This window comes from Crocodylus siamensis, chromosome 3 (genome assembly GCF_052110815.1).
Source record: "Crocodylus siamensis isolate JL-2025a chromosome 3, ASM5211081v1, whole genome shotgun sequence".
In the NCBI taxonomy this organism is placed as follows: domain Eukaryota; kingdom Metazoa; phylum Chordata; order Crocodylia; family Crocodylidae; genus Crocodylus; species Crocodylus siamensis.
Window position 1 is genome coordinate 38,250,821 of NC_143397.1, and position 22,330 is coordinate 38,273,150.

At 40.7% G+C, this 22,330-nt stretch overlaps 1 protein-coding gene across 2 annotated transcripts in view; it reads right to left on the bottom strand.

Annotated features, from left to right (window-relative positions):
* ACOT12 (acyl-CoA thioesterase 12) overlaps positions 1-22,330 on the bottom strand; it is a 47,620-nt gene that overhangs the window by 13,774 nt on the left and 11,516 nt on the right. The window contains exons 4-11 of one of the 2 annotated variants that reach the window (XM_090038188.1): positions 22,115-22,216; positions 17,875-18,019; positions 15,413-15,569; positions 11,641-11,760; positions 10,504-10,654; positions 8,144-8,199; positions 7,670-7,730; positions 6,504-6,587 (exon numbers count right to left, since the gene is read on the bottom strand). In XM_090038188.1, the coding sequence (XP_089894314.1) occupies positions 6,504-6,587; positions 7,670-7,730; positions 8,144-8,199; positions 10,504-10,654; positions 11,641-11,760; positions 15,413-15,569; positions 17,875-18,019; positions 22,115-22,216 (876 nt within the window). The remainder of the gene's footprint in view (positions 1-6,503; positions 6,588-7,669; positions 7,731-8,143; positions 8,200-10,503; positions 10,655-11,640; positions 11,761-15,412; positions 15,570-17,874; positions 18,020-22,114; positions 22,217-22,330) is intronic. The other variant, XM_090038189.1, reaches the window with a different exon arrangement.

Genomic DNA, 22,330 nt, shown 5'->3' on the forward strand with positions numbered 1-22,330 from the left:
TTTCAATATTCCTTATCACTATTCCAGTCAGAGTGGAGCTAAACTACCAAATGGATTGTAGACTGTTAATTTCAGCTGATTCCAAGTCAAAACCAAGCCACCACAATCTCAATCATCAAGCTCCAGTACGCGGATGATACTGTAGTCTGTGTTCACTTGGAAGCAGACCTTCAGGCAATCACTGTCATCTTTACCGAGGCAAAGAAGAAAATGGGACCTAAGCTTAACATTCAGAAGACTAAGGTCCTCCATCAACAAGATCTTAATGAGCAGTCCCCAGCTCCAATAATTCAGATTCATGGTGAGACTCTGGAAAACTTTGAGTATATCCTATACTTCAGAAGCCATCTCTTGTAGAAGGCTGACATCAATGAAGAAATTCAATATCACCTCAAATGTGCAAGTGCAACCTTCAAACACCTGAGGAAATGGGTGCACAAAGATTGCAACATCAGATCCAAAACCAAGCTCATGGTTTATCAAGCAATCATGATCCCCATCTTACTGTACACAGCTAAGATGTGGACAACATATAGGAGACATCTCAAGCTGCTGAAGAAGTACCATCAATGCTGCCTGTGGAAGATCCTTCAAACCTAGTGAGAAGACAAATGCACCAATGTTAGTATCTTCTTGCAAGCAAACACCGTGAACATATAGGCGATGTTCATTCAACAGCAACTTTACTGGGCTGACCACATCATCTGAATGTCTGACTCCAAGTTCTTGAAGCAAGTTTTATCTTCCTAGCTCAGTCAAGGCGTATTCTCAGGGAGAGGGCAGAGAAAGCGCTCAAGGATGTCTTGAAGGCCAGTTTGAAAAAATGCAGTATCAACATCACATCATGGGAGGCTATTGCCCATGACTTCCCTGAATGGAGGAAGAGTCCACTGTAAGAGTCTGCTCAATACTTTGAAACCTTAGGATGACAACAGGAGACGGAACAGGAACAGCAGAAACAATGTGTCACGGACTGTGTCAAGAACCCAGAGCCATCCACCCTTTGTGGAAACATATTCCCAAACTGCAACAGAGTCTGTTGGTCCTAGATAGGCCTTGCCAGACATCTTCAGACACACATATAAAACAATCATGAAAGACAATCATCCTGGACTGCGAGGGATTGCCAATGATGACATACTGGAAATATAGGAAATATATGATTAGATGAAAGTATCTTAATTAATGATTTAAACAATGGGACTGAGTTCATGCTGAGCAAATCTGTGGATAACACCAAGTTGGGTGATATTGCAGTTACTGCAGAAGATAGGGCTAGGATACAGAATGACCTGGATAGGCTGGAGGAATTTAAACCACAGTCATTCAGATGCAATTCAGAAAGGACAAGTGCAAGTCCTGAACTTGGGATGGAATAATTGCATATACAAATATAAAGTGAGGAATGACTTGCTAGGCTGCAGTACTGCATAGAAAGACCTGGGGGTTACAGTAGACCACAAGCTGCACGTGAGCCAACAGCATACTCTTTCTGCAGAAAAAGCCAGCAGCATATTAACAAGAGTGACATTTACAAACCAAGAGAAGTGAATCTTCTGCTCTGTTCAGCACTGTTGAGGCCTCACTTGGAGTACTTTGTCCAGTTTTGGGCCACACTTCAAGAAGGAAGTGAACAGTCTGGAAAAATCCAGTACAGAGCAACAAAAATGATTAGGGGCTTGGGAGGCTAGATTTATGAGGAAAAGCTGAAAGAACTAGGGTTTTTTAGTCCGGAGAAAAGAAGACTGAGGGGGATTTGATAACTGTCTTCAAAAACCTGAAGGGCGATTACAGAGTGGATATAGGTGGATTTTTCTCTCTGGCCATAGGGGACAGGAGTAGGAGCAATGGCTTCAGGTTTTAGTAGGGAAAATTTAAGATGGAGATTAGGAACTTTCTGAACATGAGGTTGTTTAAGCATTGGCACAGGCTAACTTGATAAATTGTGAAATCTCCAGCTTGGGAAGTTTTCAAGAGCAGGTTAGACCGATGCTTGGCTAGAATGGTTTAGTCAGGGATGATCCTAACTTGAGCAGGGGGGCTGAACAAGATGACCTCATGAGGTCTCTTCCAGCCCTGTTTACTATGATCCTATATACGTGTGTATATGTGGAAATGGCAAAAATAAAGTCTTGACCTCTACACAGATTTTTATCAATTTGATAAAAGTATTCGAGACAACGAGCTGAATTATAATTTGATGGCTTATAAAAAGACTCACTTTCTTGAACCTCTTTACACTGGTTTGAGACAACTCCATGACAGTAGGGTAAAGGTTAGTAGTTTTTTATCTGACCCCTTCTCTGTGACTATCCTGAACAAGGCAACCCATGACCTGAATGGGACATAGGGATGTGCTTCAGAACTGCTGGAAGGCTGTTTCATCTCTCCAAACTATTCACTGGGGCAAAAATTGCCCAAATGACTAAACTTATATGCTTATGGCTGTAACAATAGCTAGCTCTAGGTCATTTTGCTGCATCTGCAACCATCCTCTGGAAGAGTGTATGGTGCCCCTCTGATAAAATGGAATTCTGGTTGTTTGTGAGTTCACTTAGCAGCATCAGCAGCACGACTGCTCACATCACCAGCAGTGAGTATGGTGTCAGCACGGCATCAAGCTTTCCACCAAATTAACAGTGTACAGAACTGTCATGCTTGTCATGCTACATGACAGTATGATTGGGATGCGAGGCTCAGACATTGTTCAGAAGTCATACTTTGTCAACTGGAAAAGCTCTACCAGAAATATCTTCAGATCCCACTCCAAGTGAGAGGATATGACAGTATCATCAATGACAGAAGTCCTGCAGAATGTTGACTGCACCACCAATGAGATATTAATAAGGCTTAGCTACAATGGTCTGGATATTTGGCTTGGATAAACAACATGTATCCCCATGCGTACGTGTGTATGCACATACCAATTTTATGTGTGTATATATTCACTTTCTTGAAGAGAAGAATTACATTGAGCCCCAATATAAAGTCTGAGCAAGCTGGCAAGATAAGCCTTACACCTACAGTCTGGCATGTGAATGGATCAATATTTTCTAAGGCATGAGCTAGTGTTCTGCTGAAGGTCTGTTATAGACAAGCAAACCACATGATTTAGAAGAATGAGCAGCTACTTAAACACATATAGGTTGTAAAAAGAACAACTATATTATTATACAGGATTGCAGTCTTGGGGCATTTGTACTAGTGGTCTCAAGCTAGTAAAACACCCTTGGAGAATCTAAAAATTGTAGCCATAACTTGCTTTTCCTTACTTTTGACTGCTGAATGCAGCAACCTTACCTGTCTTTTAACGTCTTTTTTTTTTTGCACAGAATTCTATCTTGGGTCTTGCCACTCTTCTTGCTATGGTATCTGAACACCTCCCAGCAATGTACTGAGCAATGTGACTAACATCTGACATGAACTGTTTGTTCTATCTCTCATTCTCTTACCAGGGGATATTTGTATGTGTAGTGGAAAGCTTTGTCTGGTTTTGTGTTTTGATTGCGTGTGTTTATATTACAGAAGGCATGAATAAGTAGTGCTGGACCTAAGCCATTGAGTGCTCTATGATATGGCACTTTGACCAAATATATGATGGTAAAAGCTGTCCAACTTCTGGGTGGATACAAGACTTCCAGCCACACACTACATGGGTCACATGTTGCTACATAGGTCACCCACTATGTGGCCTGCATGCTGCACAGCACCATGGGTACCTCCCCTACTGCACCATGCTAGTGCCCAGGGGCGACATGTAGGGGGTGCACATGGGTGCATATGCATCCCCTGAGTGTGGCGGTGCACCCCCTGAAAAAAGGTGCTGCCAACAGTGCCAGTGGCATTTGCGGGAGCTCCCAGCTTACTGCTGCCGGGCTCCCGCTGATGCTAGCGCAGCTGTGCCCTCCCAGCTGCTAGGGGCACACACCATTCATGCTGGTGCCCCTGAACCCTGCGCACCATACCACGTACCACACATACCACACTGAGGGTCCCCCCCAGTGCACTGTGTCAGTGCCCCTGCATCTTGAATGCAGTGCCATGTGCCTTCTCCCTTGCTGACATGCCACTGTGCCACACAAGGTTCCCAGATCCCTTCCAACCACCTATCTGTGGACTCCCTTGGCCCTACGGACCATGCCACCTGACCACCATGGGCACAAGCAGGCAGTGGAAGTAGAAGGAGGGAGAGGGAGCCTGAAGACTTCACAGCTAGAGAGAAGATGGAATAGCACCTTCACTGGGAGCCTGGAAACCACAGGTTAATCCCTTGGGGGTCACGTGCAACCTGGGGATTGCCAACTGGGAAGTCAGACTAGAGAACAGAGGACAGCCATGATGCTTTTGTGGTACCCTTTGCTGCCGAAGAGACACTTGGGGTAGCCTGTGTAACAGCCTAGTCAAGTTAGAGCTTCTTACCAATTACTAGCTTCATGACCTGCTATAATGAATTACTGTTACCCAGAAAGGAGGTGAAAAAGGCCTTACTGGGACCATGTCATCATCTGCCAAAATATGAGCTCAATTAGAAATAATAGAAAGTATTATTTAGAGATGTTACTAGGAGTCATTTTTTTTTGAGTAAGGAATCCAGGTGCTTTGGACTGAACCAACCACTAGTAGGCATGTGCCTTCAACCAAGGAGAATGCACTCTGACTGTAAACTATTCAGTGTAAAAAAACCCAACTTCTCTCTCTCTCATGTTCACTCCATTCTTCTTTATCTTTGAACTAATCTCAGCTAGGCAATGAGCTATTGTGGTGGTGACTGTACAGTAAAGGATCAGAAGAATTATGTGCCATCTGAATACTGCTAGTACATGAGTTCATGTTGCATTACCAGCCTCTTCCTGCACGGCTATAGGTGTTAATTAACATAAAAAAGTGCCTTGATTTTTGTGAGAAACAAGTAAGAGGTCCAATGATGAAGATGCAATTTCTTCTCACTATTTGGTGGGTACATTCTTTTTAGGATTAAAGGCTTTTTAGTGCATTACCCTGGATGTTTGCTACATCTCTCAGGTGAGATAATAATATCTTATGCTCAGCAGTGTGGAATGCCATACAGAGGTCAAAGAAGATTAGAATGGATGTCTGACTTCTACCTATTGAGAGCGATAGATAATTTTAGTATCTACTGACTCTGACAAATGTCCATTTAAAAATTAATGCAATACAATGTCTGTGTCTCCATAATTTACCATTGGACACTACTCCAAAAACATCCGAAACTGTTAATTCAGCAAAATTAGAGTAATCTACAGAGATAGCTAGATTTTCCTGAAGATTTGATGGAATATAGGCCAGAATTATTTTTTTTCTTCAACGGACCCTGCCTGTATGGGGTGCCTCCGAGCTGCCTGCATGGGCTGCCACTGGGCTGCCTGCCTGGATTGTCTGTACTGCCCCTGAGCTGCATGGGCCCAGTGCGTCCCACCATGGCTGTTACACTTTGTTAGGTACAAAACTAGAACACCCTGGAGGTGTTTTATTTTGCTATATCCCAAAGTCATCTAACACGCAATATGCTGCTGACTGTGTAAACAGCAGCGCCACTAAAGCACAATACACCGCTGACAATGTAAATAGCAATGCCATTAAAGTAGTGCAAAAGGGCATTTAAGTCACTTTAAAAGCCAATTTTGTGGTGTTCAGAAAGGCCCTGAGCGTCTAGAGTCTGGAACAAACTCCCTCCAAAGGTGGTACAGTCACCTACCCAGCAGATCTTCAAAAGATGAGTGGACGCAAACCTTGCTGTGGTCATCTGACCCCAGCAGGTTTTTCCTGCCTAAAAGTAGGGGGGCTGGACCTGATGATCTCGTGAGGTCCCTTTCAGTCCCTAACTTCTATGAATCTATGACTCTGACTGAACACAGCAGGTTTCCTACAAGCTCAACCACTCAGCTCCTGGGTAGCCAGATGTTTGAACTGCTTCACAGTAAGGACCATGAGGCTTCTAGAGCAGTGATTTTCAACAGCAGTAGCCAAAGGTGCTTTGAGGCCCTTTCAAGAGTGTTGCCAGGTGCCATGCAATGTTAGCACTGTCAGGTGTGCAAACATGATTCACAAGATAAACCCAGATATTTCAAAAAGGAATTCATAGCGGTAAAAACTTATCTGACCTGTTGTGGTCTAAGTTCTTTGCAATAGAAGAACTGGTGTATTATTTTTCTGTTGTCAAAAAAAGAGCGAAAAGAAAAAATTAAGTCTAGTGACTCAGCCTGAACAAGGGGTGCCTTGAGTCTGAAAAGGTTGAGAACCACTGCTCTACATTGTGCTATGGGTCTAAAGAAGCATTGGAGATGAGGCATCATTACCTTACATGAAAGGTTTTAGAATGACTAGTTTTCATGACTAGTTTTCATTCCTAATCAAATTAGAACCAAATTTTGTAAAATCCTCTGTGAAAGAGGATTGCTTTTCTTCACCCAGCGCTAATGGGGAGTGTGACTTTAGGATGCTACTGAAGTCTTCATGCCACTATTCCACAATTCTGTACTTACATTATATGGAGTTCTGGTGATTTCCCATCCAGGTTTTGTTGCCAGGACTGTTAGTGTTGCCACATTGCAGTAACTCAAATATGCCTGAAATGTAAGATTTATTCATGAAAATTAAGGAGAAATATAAAAAAGAACCTTATTTCTTGAATATGCAGTAATGCATATGTTAGTTACCCCCGCATCACAGAACAGATCAATGTGCAGTTTCCCTTAAGTGGTCTTTTTCCAGAAAACACAGTCCAGTAGTTTCTGAATTAAATACTTTTAATAGCTAGCTTATGTGTTCACATGGCTGATGGCAAAAAGAACCCTAATTAAAAAAACAAGAATTTGGGCAGCTTTGATGGATAAAAGAGCAAAAAATCTGTTATCACCAGTGAGACAATACAGCTCACCTACAAGGCTACTAAATTAATGATCTAGTCCATTTTCCTTAACGTAATTAAAATCTGATAGCAAATTAACCTTTTCACTGCTGTCAATCTGTACTAATATCTTGCTTAAAGGGAAGTTGCAATCAGAGTAGTGAATGTGTGGGTACACCATTACTTATGTTTCACTACAAAAGATGGGTTGTTACCAATAACTATCAAACAGAACCGGTAGCTCAAAGTCTTAAAAAAATACATTTCAATTTTAAATTTAACATATTTGAGTCATTCATTTTTTAAGATCCTATGTGTTATTATATTTACTTCCCTACAGAAAAATGTAAGGAACTGAAACTGTCTGATGGTGATATTTTCTAGAGCTGCTATTGTTATAATAAATAATTCCCCAAATTATAAATCTCCTATTATTTTTCATTTGCTTTAAGATATAATTAAAAGGACCCAAAACAACTTCTAGGAGCCAAGAAAGAAAATCTAAGTGCAAAACATTTCACAATAAAACATCACCAAGGATTCATATACATCCACAAAATCATGGAGATTTGGGGCTAATAATATTGCTAATCCCTACTAATTCATGCCACCATGCATAGTATTGCTATAAGTGCTCATACATTTACCTACACTTCCAAGATTACCTTTTAACTTGGCTGGCAGTGCCTTGATATTGTGACAATGGCTCAAACCAGATGTTTAGCACTGTTATCGTATACCCAAAACATCCAAGTACATCCTCTGATTGCGTATGTCAGTGACTTGAGATATAAATGTTACCTGATTGCCCCTATCCCAGGGATCAGAAGGTTCATCGTTTTTGCCAGAGAGGATGCATTTTCTGAAATGTATATTAAATATACATATTAAAAGGTCAAACTGGTAGCATTCTCTGATTTCCAGCCTTTCTTTCAGTGTAACATAACAGCAGTGACTTGTGCAGTACCAAGCATCTTCTAAATGCTTTGCAATTATTAACTAATTAATCCTCAAACAACCCTGTGAGGGGCAATAGGGGAAACAAAACACACACAAAAGGGCCAAATATTTCCTGCCTTGCTGAGTTAAGTAGTTTCCACTGCTTTCAGGGTGACAGGGCAAATAGGAAGAAAGTAAGATGATAATAGCCATTGCATCTGAGCAGACATAAAACAATTAGCAAATTTCAGAGTATACATCAAGACAAAAAGTTTACTGTGTCATGCTATCAATGACAATTATGAAAATTAAGTCATCTCTGAAGTTGTTTTATACCTTGCTAGTCGAATTCTCCTGCGTGCAATAGCTCCATGGTATCTCCTCAAATCGTCCTTCAGAAAGAGGCAAAGCAAATAGAAGTAAATTGGATTAAAATGATGATAATTCTACTTCAATAATTTTGTTTTGTAATAGAGGACAAAATATTATTTATTATAACAGATAATCAATATCAGATTACAGATGTAGGATCATAAAATTATAGGAAAGTTGGGCTGGAAGGAACCTCACGAAGTCATCTAGTCCAGCTCCCCGCTCAAGGCAGGATCGAAGACAGTAAATTAAAAAAGAATTACTGCATTTACTAGTCAATTTGGTCAGTGATTTTTTTAACTTGGCAGCATGCCTTTAAAAATAATCTAAGTATTCTTAAGTATGGAAGATCCTGATCAACTCATGTTAGCATGAGCATGTTACGTCAGGAGTAGCAGAGTGGTACAATGCCAAAAATGCCATTTTTGGGGTAAAGTATTAATCCAAGACACCTTCTACCCAGAGCTCAAAATTGGAAGAAGAATGTGAGGGATTCTTATGCTGCTTTAACACATGTCTGGAACGGAGGGTGGGGAGAACACAATAAAAAATCAGTAGTACGAAACAAAAGACCGGGTCAGATACCCCCATAACCTATTCTTTCATTACTTTGTTTCTTTACTGTTTCACTTAAGGTGGAATTTTTAAAAGAATCTAAATGACTCAGAATGAAAAATCCCTCCGAATGGAACAACTGCTCTTGCACGACTCAGGCCAAGTCTACATGGCAAACATCATCCCTTGCACCAGTGCCCAGCAGCAGGGGAGTTGCATCCCCATGGTGTATCAGGCAGGTTGTTTAGAAACGCTGAGTGATACTGCTGGTTACTGCTGAGTTCATCTGACTCCTTTGTTTGCTTCTCAATAGGGAACCTAGTTTTTTCTGTTTAAAAATCACAAATTCTCTGATAAAAATCACTAATTTTCTGATTAAAACTCCCAAATCTGCAATTAAAATGAAATACCGCTATATATAGGCATTGATTGAATACAATGTTTTATTGATATATAGTATTTACAATTTTAAAGCCATTTGGAAGCTTACCAATGTCTCAGTCACTATAATAAAATACATTCTAAGTACCTATATTTAATTTTGGGTTTTTTAATCACAGAAAATCAGAGCTCCCCCTGCCCCCTTTTGCTTACAGAAAATGCAGGTCCAGGCCCCTCACTCCCAAGCCACAGCTCCCCAGACCTGCTGATGCCCCTCACTTCACATCCACAGCTCCCCCCACACCCGAGCTGGTGCCCCTCACTCCCCACCCACAGCCCTCCCACTCTTCACTCCCCACCTACACCGCCATGGCAAGGTGCCCCCTGCCTGCCTGGCAGCAGAGAGGGGCACAGCTCTGTGCCATCACCCTCTTTGCTGCCAGGTGGGCAGGGGGCTATTTGCCAGGGTGGTGCAGAACTCACAGTGGCAAGGAGCTTCCCCACCTGGCCCCACTCTGCTCTGCCATGCCAGGTCCTGCTTGCTGGACTGTGGGGGCCCTGGAAGAGGGCAGCAGGATGGGGAGCCTGAGCCTGCAGCAGGCAGCCTTCACCCACCCTGTACACAGATCTGGGGGCATCTGTGCACACCCTGCCTCCAGGGAGTGCATGCAGAAGTGGGGAGCCAGCCCCCCGACTACCCTCAGATGAGCCACCTGCAGCCCCATCTCACTCTCCACCAGGGCCCTGCAGCTACACATGGCCCTGGGCCCCAAGCCCCATGCAACGCCCAGGCTGGGCAGCAGCTCCAGCCCCAGCCCAAGTCACTCCCTCCATCCCTCCTTCCCTATGAGGCCTCAATCTCCCCTATGCCACCCTGCCAGACTTACCTGAGCGCAATATGGGCAAGTGAGCCAGGCAGAGGAAGTGCAGGGCCCTGGGGCTGGATCCCAGTGTGCAGGGCCAAGAAGGGGTGGCACATGGGGGTGGCATGGGGCCTGATGTGGCCTGCGGATTATATTCATGTGGCACTAAGTGACCTATTTTAAGGATGCCACATACTTGGCTAGGATTGTCAAAGGAGAAGGGACTTAGGCAGCCAATCCCCATTGACATGTAATGGTAGCTGAGGGTTGGAGCCTCAAACTTTCTTTTACAAATCACTGTCTTTCATCTTGCCTATAGTGTCAGCAATGATCCATATGTTTTACCTTATCAGTTTTTCAAGTTCAGATCATCCTCCTGAGGAAGGGCAATTCTGTTTATAACTTTGCTTAGTCCTTTGCTTGTCCCTGACTGACTGACTAGGGCAGCTTGCATTAAATGCAGTTTTTCTGTTGACCATACAAGCCATCTATATAGTCATCCTATTCCAAAGGAAAAAATCTGACCTCTGTAGTGGGTTTGACCTGGGGGAAGGTGAGGAGCTCTCCTTTTTCATTTACAGCATTAAAAATGAGAAAAGCACTGTTAATATGTCGGGCTTGGCCCTTTGTCCACTCCTCACAGTTGTAGGCCTCAACACGAACACCAACCTCAACCCTGAAAGAAGAGTTGAATTGACATGAATTACTTAAGTACCACAGAATGACACAGAAGCAAGAATGAGACAACATACCAAACAGGACAGTTATAAACTACTCAGGCATAGAAAAGAGCAAATGAATGTTTTGACTGTATGTTGTAGAAATAACTGTCTGGACATAGAGGCAAATGTTAGCAGTGATGTAAATGGTGTAAGATGTATGTTAGGTTTAAAATGGGCACAAGGTCAGCTGAACTAGCAAAGCACTGAAGGTGCTTAAATACACACTAAATACATACAAAGGAGTGTCACAAACACAACCCATTTGCTAAGGTTCAGAACAGGGGAAGTGATGTAGGAGTCAGTGCAGTAGTGTTAAGTCACTGAGAGATTTCCTTAGCATGAAAGGATCCTCAGGAGGCAGAATCCACTGGTGTTAGTCTATTCTGTGCCAGGGGACTGGTTCAAAGCAGACTAATTGAACTTCAGAATCAGGCCCTTCAATGTATCAAGTAAGTGTATGTACCAAGTAAGTACAGTATTTTGCCACTTAAGGCCTACATCTATTTTACACTCCCATTTACACTACTACTAACAATGGAAGAGACTCCAGTGGAAGTGGCTTAGCAGCAGATGCGTTGCAAACATAAACCAACCATACAGGCCTCAATCCTCCACCAACTTCATGCAGGTAGACCTGTGCCATTCCATGGAGATCCCATTGGATTTCTCAGTATCCCATTGGTGACTAAGGGTAGTTGGATTGGTTCCCCACCCTTAAAGGTTATGAATGATCCTTCAGCTTTGTACAGAGAAAACAGTTACATAAATCTATAACTATTTTTTTCTTCACTGAGAAAAGCAGAGGGATATTATAAAAAAGACTTCTTCATTAAAAATATGACATTGCAATCTGAAACCCCCCATGGTGGCTAAGGTCTGAAATGCTCAGGGAGGCTTGTGCTGCTGAAGGGAAGTGTGATGAGTATATGGATATTTTTACCTCTTCTGAAATGCATTGTTAACTACTGCTTTGAAGACAAGACGATCACCAACAGTGGAGGGGCCCCGAAATTTAAACATGTCAACCGACTTCAAGATGGGATATGAACGGCAGAGGCGACTGGATAAGGAAGGAGGAGGAATGTGAAAGAGAATAAATTGTCTTGTAATTCTTCCTTCTATATTAGTACAGCAGTGAATTATTTATAATACTTACAGTAATGAGGTCTGCACAAGATAGGAGTTCACGGTGTAAACCTAATTTAATCCATAATCCACTGCAATACATGTTAATATGTTCAGCTATATGACAGCATGGAATTTGGGACTCAAAAATAATAGGACCATTATATTCTGCTGCTTCATTGTCAAAGCACTTTACAAATGTTAAATAATTAATCCTCACTACTCATTATTATCTTCATTTGGCGGAAGATTGAGCCCTTTACTCTTTCCCTGAGTAGTACCTTATTTCACAAAGAGTACCATTAACTTCTATGAGGCTAATTGTGGAGGAAGCTTCTATTCAGTGTGAGTAAATATGATCTGGCACTTGTAGAAGTTAGGAAAATTAGACAGAAGGTACAGCAACCTGCCCAGGGCCAGAGAAGGTCTCAGACCTTCAGCCTACCCATCCTCTTCAGATTTGCTCATTTATCAAAAGATATTATTTCCTGAAGTATGACATCATGTGAAACATTAGAAATAAGTTTACCACAAAAGACCCCATCATTATTTTGTATTGACACTGAGCAGAAATGTTTGTTCTCATTTTCTAAAAATGTAATGCAGTGACTGGAGTTGAACTTAGAAACTGAGTTTCTACATACGCAAAAAACCAATTAGATGCACAGCTGGCTATTTGTCCACTCAGAAATCCAGAACTGCATGTAGATCAGGAACCAAATCTACAATAATTTAACACAAATTATCTGAGTGCTTTTGTTTTTCTCATCCTTCTACATTCGTACTGGTTATTTATACCCACTCATCTACCTTTCCTCAGTTTAGGTCTTGATCCTGCAAACACATAAAATGTGTAACTTTGCTCACTTGAGCTGGCCCATTGGAGCTTTGGGATATACCTATATGTCACAAGCCAGTGACATGCAGAGAAACCCAGGCTAGTTCTGCACAGGTTAGCTCCCGGACCCAGAGCAGTATAGTCATGTTAGTGTTGCCCTGTGTCAGGACTCAGAGAAGTAAGGCTTATTAGCCTGAGCACAGTGCCACACTGACATAAGACCAGAAAGTGCTCCTAGTGTGGAAACAATTGACTGGCAAAATAATATACAACTTTGTATAGTAATTCCACAGCATCTCCACAGATACATGAGGAAACCAAACTATGCACCCTGAGGAAACCAAACTATGCAAATTACACCAGGGAAAGAGCAGTTTTGACCATATAACCGAGTCCATGTTCTATCTAAGGGCTTCTGACCCAGCTATGTTGGTCAGGGATCATACCAGAAGAAATTTCAAGTACAGACACAACCTAAGTGTTTGCAAGATTGGGACCTTCAGTCTGTAAGTGTTTTGAAATGGGAAACATTTTATTACTCTTAACACTGCAAAACACCATCAAGCCCAAATCCTGATTGGGGCCTTTAGGCACTGCTGCAGTAAGAATAATAATAATGATGCAATTAATTTCTTGTCTTTAAAGGCCACATTTTGCCCTCATAAATGTGCTCAAAACTCCCACCAAATTAGTGAGACCTACGTATGTATATTTAGAAATGCATATGCATATATGAGAGCAGATTTTACCTTATATCATTTTTTAAGCTTGGAAATTACACAATTTTGCAGTATTCTTAGTCCTAACTCAATTGCACCCCGTAAACTAATGTACCAGTATAGCTAAATGCACACAATTATCTGTTGCTAATTAATTGACTAGCAAATCTTTATAATGGACTAATACATTCAAATGACTTTGTAATTTCATTAAGAACAATTGGCTTCTCTTATTTAAAATGCGAATGGCTATCTCATTTCCAACACTCTCAATAAAAATACAAATATAATACTACTAAAAGCAGAAGAGGGACAGATGACAGATGTGACGTTTTAGTGTGTAACATACCCTAAGTATTAAGCACTATTTTCCTAGAAAACTAAGAACTGAATATTTTTAGGTTAGTATAATATATCAGAAAGGACAGATCTAGTTCAAATGGACTTTCAATGACTTCACTGTTGTCTTTAAGATGCTCAATTACTCTCACAGTTTTTAAAAAAGAGAAATAACGCTTCAGAAAAAAACCTTATAAGGGTGTTTTAAATTTATTCTCAAAGTATTACTTTTTCTTCCTCCTCCTGTCTTTCCCATCTAAGCCTGTGACCATAGCAACTCTTAACTGGCACTTTAAAAGGTCAAATCTAATTCTGAGTTACAAAAGGTTTGTAGGGAGGCTATCTATTTTTCTAGCATAAAACACAGGCACCCTTTTCTCATTTGGTATTGTTGCCAATAAATTATATTCAACATACACAGGTCTAATGAAAATATTTTAACTGTCTGATTTACTTTGTACGTTTGTTTGTTTGTTTTAAATCTAAACATTCCCCTTGCTGGGCCAGATTTATGGAAGAGAAACAGGTAAAAATTTGGGGGCCAGATCTTTTGTATCCTCGCATAAATCATGAAGCCTATGGTGCTCCAGACCAGTGTAGGATCAGTATGCTTTCTAATTTTAATAAAATGAGATGTTTATCCAACAAGTACAAAAATATCTTTTATTATCAGCACAACCACTGGCTACAAATCAAAACTACATGAATAATAAATAGGAAAGTCATTTAATTATTAAAGTTAAAATGAAAACATATCTAGCAATAAATTAGGTCATTTAGTGTGTGAGGGGAATTTAGATAAAAACTCTAGTTACATCCAAAAAAAATCTGTATGGGAGACCAATGTCAATGCAGAGGAAATTGAGCCCTTCAAAGCAGAAAGGAGGGCAACTGTGCTTTTGGACCACAGTCATCAGTGAACTTACTGAGTGTAAAAATAAAACTGCACTTTTCATCTAAGAATTTCAGAGCACTTTACACTGGTAGAAGAATACTGGGGAGAGGAAGATTGGTGAGCATTATTACTCCTGTTTTATCAGAACGGGAGTTGAGTTGGTGAAGTTACGTGACTTCTCCAAGGTTTTGGAGTCAGTGCTGGTGGCCAGAATACAGCTCCCTTTTTCTGATACCCATTCTAGTGCCTTATTCATACACCTACATTGTCACTCTGACATTTACCTGGCCACTCCAGAACTCAGCTCTGTAGGGCACAGGGAGCTGAAGTCTGACATGAAGTCTCTCCATTTTAAGATTTCTACTGATGCTGGAAATCTTATCTTATACAATAGGATTTTACCTTATATAGAGGGATAATCTTGCAGTTAAGACACTGCACTAATCATCAGGAGCCCTGGTTCAGTTTCTAGTTCACCTATTGATTTTCTGTTTAGTCTCAGGCAAATCACATAACCTCTCTATTCCTCAGGACTCCAGCTGCAAAAATAAGACAGCAATATTTCACAGAGCTGTGGTGAAGTGCTGAATCGCTCTGGTGAGGAGTACCATTGGACAACTAACATATAAATATGCACATGATCTCTCTTTAGCTCAGCAGAAGGACAGCATTTTATGTGTATTTTTAATACACTGTAGTCACGTAGTTAACCTTAAAGTGATGGGTTTTATGTTATGCTTTTATGTAAAATGCATCCTTTCAGAATTACACAAGAAGACACCAAACAGAAAAGTACCTTGCTGAAATACTAGCTACTGTCTCCATCCAAGCCATAATCTGGCCACCAAATGTATTTTCATGATGATTTGCGTGAGGAGGCAAGACAAGTTCAATGCTCTGCACACGGGTGAGGTCAGTTGAAACAGCATCTTCCTCTTTATCACTAAAATTATCTGAAACACAGTAACAATATATTTATGGGATATTCAAGGTAGCAGCTTTGCCAGCTGACATAAGGAGAATGTTCCCTTTTCCCATCACTAAAAGGATCTACCTCCTTTTTTACAATTAAAAAAAACAAGCTACTGCTGCTTCGAGTAACGGCAACAGCCTGAAGATTCATCAGGATGAGAGCTGTTCATCACTGTAACAGCAATAAGAAGGAAGGCATAAACCACGCTGGTTGCAGCTTAAAATGTTGTTGAGAGGAATTACCAATTCACCACATGAAAGTTATATTAAGAGTACACATTTGGGGAATCAGGCAGTTAACTATGAAGCTCACCTAGCTGAATAAATAGGTAGTCGATATACTTCGCCAAATTTTCATTATTGTTCTTTGTTGCTTTACTTAATCTGCAAAGTACTTTGTAAGTACAGCTTACTACATACTTTTCATCTAAATATCTTTCATAGAACCTATTTGATTGGTTTAGGCAGTGCTAATGATTGTTAGAATGGAAGATTATCAAATTATCATGTCATACTCATCCATAGTTTAATATATAGTGTATGACTATTAAAGACAATATTATAATGAATATGCACATGATAAGAGGCAGACTTAGGGTTGTGTGCGCAACCTTACCTTTGCCAATTCCTCTTTCAAATGCTTAACAATACAGCTACATGTTTTAATAGAATGCATAGGTGTATTTTTCCATTTGAAAATATATGAGCATAAACAAATTACATACATTCTGATTAAGACTCTATGGACAAACTGAACCTTGAGATAACTTTATTTATACTAGACATGAATCTGTATCACAGTGACTTGGAGGTGAGGACTTAAAGGCAGAGCATGCCCTCTTCTAGGTCCCAATTCATCAAGGCACTTAAGCATATGCAGAATGTTAAGCATATGATTAGATCTAGTCAAGCTAGTGCTTAAAATTATTTATGTGCTTACAGGCAATGTAGAATCAGGGTACTGACTTAACCATGGACCCTATTCGTGAGGAGCTCTGAATTAAACCACTGCCTCTGGGTTTTACATTATATATTAGTTTTGAGGATGATTTGTGCGAGCCAATTTAAGCTTGCACCACGTAGGCCATCCAATTCCATTGGACCTCACTTACCTGTTTGACTTCTGACCTAATTAACTGTGTTTCACAAGCATCATATAATAGTTTGGACTCCACTAATTACCTAGCACTTTGGACCTACTTAAAGTGTTGTATGCTTTACAGTCAAAAGTCAAACTTCACTTTCTTGCTCTGTGTTTTATAACTATTTGACAGTTAGCAACTCATATTATTTTAATTTTTTCCCTCTATTCTACTTCCTATATAACTCTGTAGGAATGGAACTGGCATTTGTGAAGGCAGAACACTTCTAGAAAATTTCCCTAATATAGACAGAGCTGTAGAAGCTAAAGTTTATCACTCCTTGATTATTCTTTGGTGGTCTTAATCAGTTTCTTAATGGACAGGTACAATTGGGATAATTTAAAGAGCCCTCTTAAAGTGGGCATTCCAGTTCTAGATAATCTTATTAAATCATTAAGGCTATGGATTGCATTGACAATGGACTGTTTTTCTCAGTAAGTAGTACAATCATGACTGATGTTCACAAATAGAGATATATACTGGGTGATGTGAATACTAGACATTTCTTAAATGTTTGTGAATAGTTTTGTGGTTGTGAAGAGGAATACAGTAACCCTGATTTAAGTCAAACATAAAACTGGACAATAAAAGCAAACTTGGGTGAAAACAGAAAATGGCTATATTTTGGTTTTAATTTGGTCCTGGGGGCATTTTGAATTTTCCTGAGGGCTTAGACATCCAGGCTGAAAAATTTTCTTCTGTTTCTTGATAATGATCTCCTTGTTTAAACATAGTTCTCATAGTCATAAAACAAAGTGGATCTTCTCCTTCTAGCTATGTCTTAATGGTACCCTTGGTCTTCATTTTTTCATTGAAAAATTCAGCTTTAAGTCTGAATGAATTGCACAAAACCCTCAAGAAATTCTAAATATGTAAATTAAATGAAACCTAAATATAGATCACACATCAGCCCACGCGTGAGCTCTGGCCCTCTATCTTTATAGCTGAAATCCCTGAAGCATTTATGAGGACAGAGATCACTGATTTATAGATTAATCATTTGCTAGCTCTTGTGAGCACAGTGTACTCCTCCTAGCCAGGAGCCTTATTCCAAAACTTTTGTATCATCATATCCCTACTCTAAACTGGCTTCTTTTTGCTCCCCTCCACTTGCCAATAATTATTACTTGTGTCTGTTACTGACTGTTTTGACTATCTTCAACTTTACTCTCCAACAACAGATTCTGAAAAACACGTTCATGGTCCAGTCGGATTTTTCTTCTCTCAGTAGCCAGACTGTGCTCCAGAAGATCTTCGGGAGACTGAAGCGCTACTGGTTTAATCTTAACCTACACAAAGGAAAAGAAGCATTGTACTTTGAATGGCACTTAAATCCCTTTTAAAATGGCACTTTGAACACAATTCATAAAGTATATTTGCATTAGCATAGTCTAGAATTTTTTACCATAATAAAGTCATATTAATGCTGTTAAATACAGAGTTCAAATTCAAGTGATTCTTCACTACCTAGTTTTCATTTTTAGAACAGAGTCATTTGTAAAGATCTGATGACATTTTTTCTGTTTTTGAAAACAACAAAAATTACAACCCCTTCCAAAATTAATTTTATTGAAAAGCTTCTTATCAATCAAGAAAGGAAACACACTTTTAAATCAGCTTGAAGGCTTATCATATATCATGTTGTGTACAGGGTGGAATTTTTGACATTATCTATTTGCAACCAAAGCACTAGTTTCCCCCAAATGCACATCTTTAAAAGGCCCATGATGGTGCATATTTATAGGTCACCTCCCCCTTCTAAAGGCACTTGGTTTTTGAGTGAAGTTGTTATTTACATGGGACACAGGCATAAATTGCTGAGGCTCCAGTAAATAAATGTGTCCAGACTATGTGGTCAACCCTCAGATACCTTACAACATGGCACAGGAGCTTCAGCAAGATCCAAGTCAACATCTACTGCTCTATGTGACCCATACCTGTTCAAGTGCTAAAATTTATTTGTGCTCTATTCTTTTCTTGAACACTCTTCCCAGAACCTTTTGTATAAGTCTGTCCATGGCCACACTCATCATTTTTTCCAAAAATAAAATTGGCTCCACCCAGCTGACTTAGGCATTGCTTAATTGTGACATTTCCTATGGAGTCCCCTGTGTGGATACCTTTGAGAGTGTTATGTTTAAGTTGTTACATTTGCCCAGGGATTGGAGGAGGAAACAGCGAAACTGTAGGCAGAGTACTGGTCTCTATATAAACAAGCTTTATTGTTCTATAAGCTTAACTCTTTAATCTTCTGAGAACAATACATGGTACCAGAACTGGGTAGGAAGAAAGAAAGAAAAAATGGAACATCTCAAAATTCCAGAAGTTAAAGCTGTCCAGCAATGGAGCAGAAAACTGGAAGAAATTTAAGTAGAGTTTTACCATATATATGATGGCCAGAGGAACTACAGAGAAGGAAGATTCACTCAAGGTATTCATTTTATTAAGTACAGCAAGCTCAGAAGTGTTGTCTCTTTATAATAGCCTACAACTGCCAGAAGCACAACAGCAAAGCTATGGGATGGTAATATAAAAGTTTGAGGAATAATGTATACCCAAACAAAATGAAACCTTTGAACCATATAATTTCCACATGAGACAGCAGAAAGAATGTGAGACAATGGAGGAGTTTATCAAAGACTTCAGACTGCTGAGCCAGACATGCAATTTTGGAGACCTAAAATAGTCTACGATCAGAGACCATATAGTATTAAGTATAAGGGATACAAGCCTCAGGAAAAGACTGCTAGAGGATTCTGAGCTTAATTTGGAAAAGACAGTTATATTGTGCCAAGTGGCTGAGATAACAAAATCCAGACTGCAGAAGCTGAAGGAAAAACTAGACAGGACTGAACTAGACAGGATTACAAGACTGCGAAAACCTAAGGCAACACACAAACAATACAGAAAGGAAGACCTCACTATGAAGCAGGCAAGTGGAGGCCAAAGAGAATTGCTTGAAGAAATAATGGTCAGCTACAGATCCTGAGGTGTTACTACAAACCCATGCAATGCCCTGCATTTGGTAAGTGCTGCAATGAATGCAAAAGAGTCAATCACTTTGCAAGAGTTTGCAGAAAGGAGCAGGATGCAACACACAAGAAACGGAAGGCACATGCTCTATGCAATGGGGAAAAGGAAGAATTGGCGCAATTTTCCTCACTGGCACGATGCAAGAAGAAGTTCATTCTTCTGAGGATTGGACTATCACCCTGAACACCAATGGACTAATGCTAATTTTTCAATTAGATACAGGGGTACAGGTCACTGTATTACAAGAATACATTATTCAAAAAATGAAAATGAAACCCGTGTACTATGAGAATAAGAAAATGAGACTTAGAGCATATAATGGTACTTCCAAGTTGGGTTGTTACAGTTGTTGAAGCACTCCTCCATAACAGACAACTCAGGGTCTACCTTGGGAAGGGGATAAGCACATGGAGGAGACAGGCCAATGGACTTCCATAGGGCTCAGCGCTGGCCCCAACCCTATTCAACTTACACATAAATGATCTACTAACAACCACATCCTGCAAGTTTATCTATGCTGATGACCTCTGCTCCATCTTTTCACACTCTGGACCAGACCCTGAATGAACTTGTGACAAAGCTGGCAGATTACTGCACTGCATGGCAGCTCATGCCATGTCCTGCCAAACCTGTATCCAGTATATTCCATTTCCACAATGCCAGTGCCAAAAAAGAACTTAACATCTATATGGGTGGTCACAGACTAAAGCATGATCCCTGCCCAATGTACTTGGGAGTGACATTAGACAGAAACCTGACTTTTTAGGAACATCTATAGAAAACAACAGTAAAGGTCAAATCCCAAAACAACATGCTAGTCAAGCTTGCTAGATCTATAGGGAGGTACATCCACAACACCCTGGACTTCAGCTTTTGCCCTATCATACTTGGTAGCAGAGTATTGTACACCTGTTTGGCAAAGGTCATCACATACAAATCTTGCTGATGCTCAGCTGAATGCAACCGTGCATATCATAACTGGAACACTCTGCTCAAGTCCCCTCCCATGGCTTCCTGTTCTTGCAAATATCATTCTTCCACACATCCGTTGTCTGATGATGACCTAAAAATTGATCAAAACTATTCATGCTGTACCTTACCTACCACTCTACAATGACCTGTTTAATCCACCCAAAGCCACCTTCCTTCACAATGCCCCTTATGGAGCAACCTCCCTGACAATTCTTTAGGCTAAAGGAAATTTTTGCACAATAATAAATAGGTATAAGCTAGCCCTGAATAAATTTAGGCTGGAAATTAGTATGTTTCCAAACACCTGAGCAATAGAGTTGTAGGACAACTTCTCAGTAGGACTCATAAGGGCAGAAAATCTAACTAATTTTAAGAAGGAGAATGATCAGTTTCTGAGGAGGATTTTATGACACAGTTGCCTGTGATAGTTGTGGATTAGACATGCCCAGTGAGTAAACTTTCTAGTTCTGTTTTCCTAATTCTGTCAATAAGGCTGATTATTGTAAGGAAGGCAATTCCATTAATGGAGAATTTAGAAAAATGACAACATAGGCAGAAACAAGCAGACTGGCAAACTGGAAGAAAACAGCCCATCAGGAGGTCAAAGAAGACCATTAAAATCTTCACATAATCTGGACTTCAGATTGCCTTTTTGCCATCAGTTGAAAAAAATGGATATCACTTTTTCACAGTTGGCAAAGTTTGGGCCATTAAATAGAATAGCATTGTCCTATCTAAGTGGCAAAACTGTGGGCCACATGTGGCCTATGAGAAATTACACTGCAGCCCCTGAGCTCTTTCCCAGCTGCTGCTTCCCCCATCCCTCCCTGGGCTCTGCCTCCCTCCTCCAGCTTTTGGTGCCTGCCCCTGCCCCAGGAAACAAAACAGTGCAGCATGATATGACCAGGAGAGCTGAGGATGAGCCTGGGGTTGCACAGGTGCAGTGCAGTGATGAAGGGCCTGTGCAGGCACAGGAAGCCACAGTGGGCAGGATGCAGGGGTTAGGTACAGGAGTAGTGGGGCTTCTGCCTGGTTCAGCGGGGGTCATGAAGGGGGGGTGCTGCTGGCATGTATTGCAGTGCTGAGGGTGGGAGGGCCTGCACAGTGCAGCGAGCAGGCCACGGGTACATGCTACAGTGGGAAGGGAGTGTGGGTGCATGGTTCAGCAGTGGCTGGGCATGGGTACAAGGTGGAGTATGGGCTCGTATCTACACAGTGTGCAGCCTGCAGGGCCCACAGCTTGCCTTAGTGCAGTCCACAGATGTGCAGTCCCCACTGATGCAGCCCACAGGGTGGTTGGCCCCCAGCCCCTTAGAAGTTTGGCAGCCCTGACAGAACATTCTTTCCATGCCAAGATTTTTCTGAATTAAATAAGGTACCTTTTCAGCACCAACTGGTCTGGCTACATAAGTAGCATAAGCCACACACACGAGTTTCTGAACATTAGACAAAATATCCTGTACAGAAACCCTGATGCCAACCTGAAACAAAACAAAAGTTGCAAGATTTTAATTACCTATTAAGGCAAAAAGATTTGATCCCTGTCGAGTTAACCATTGCCTTATATTTCTTTCTTTAAAATGTAGAGTGCCCTG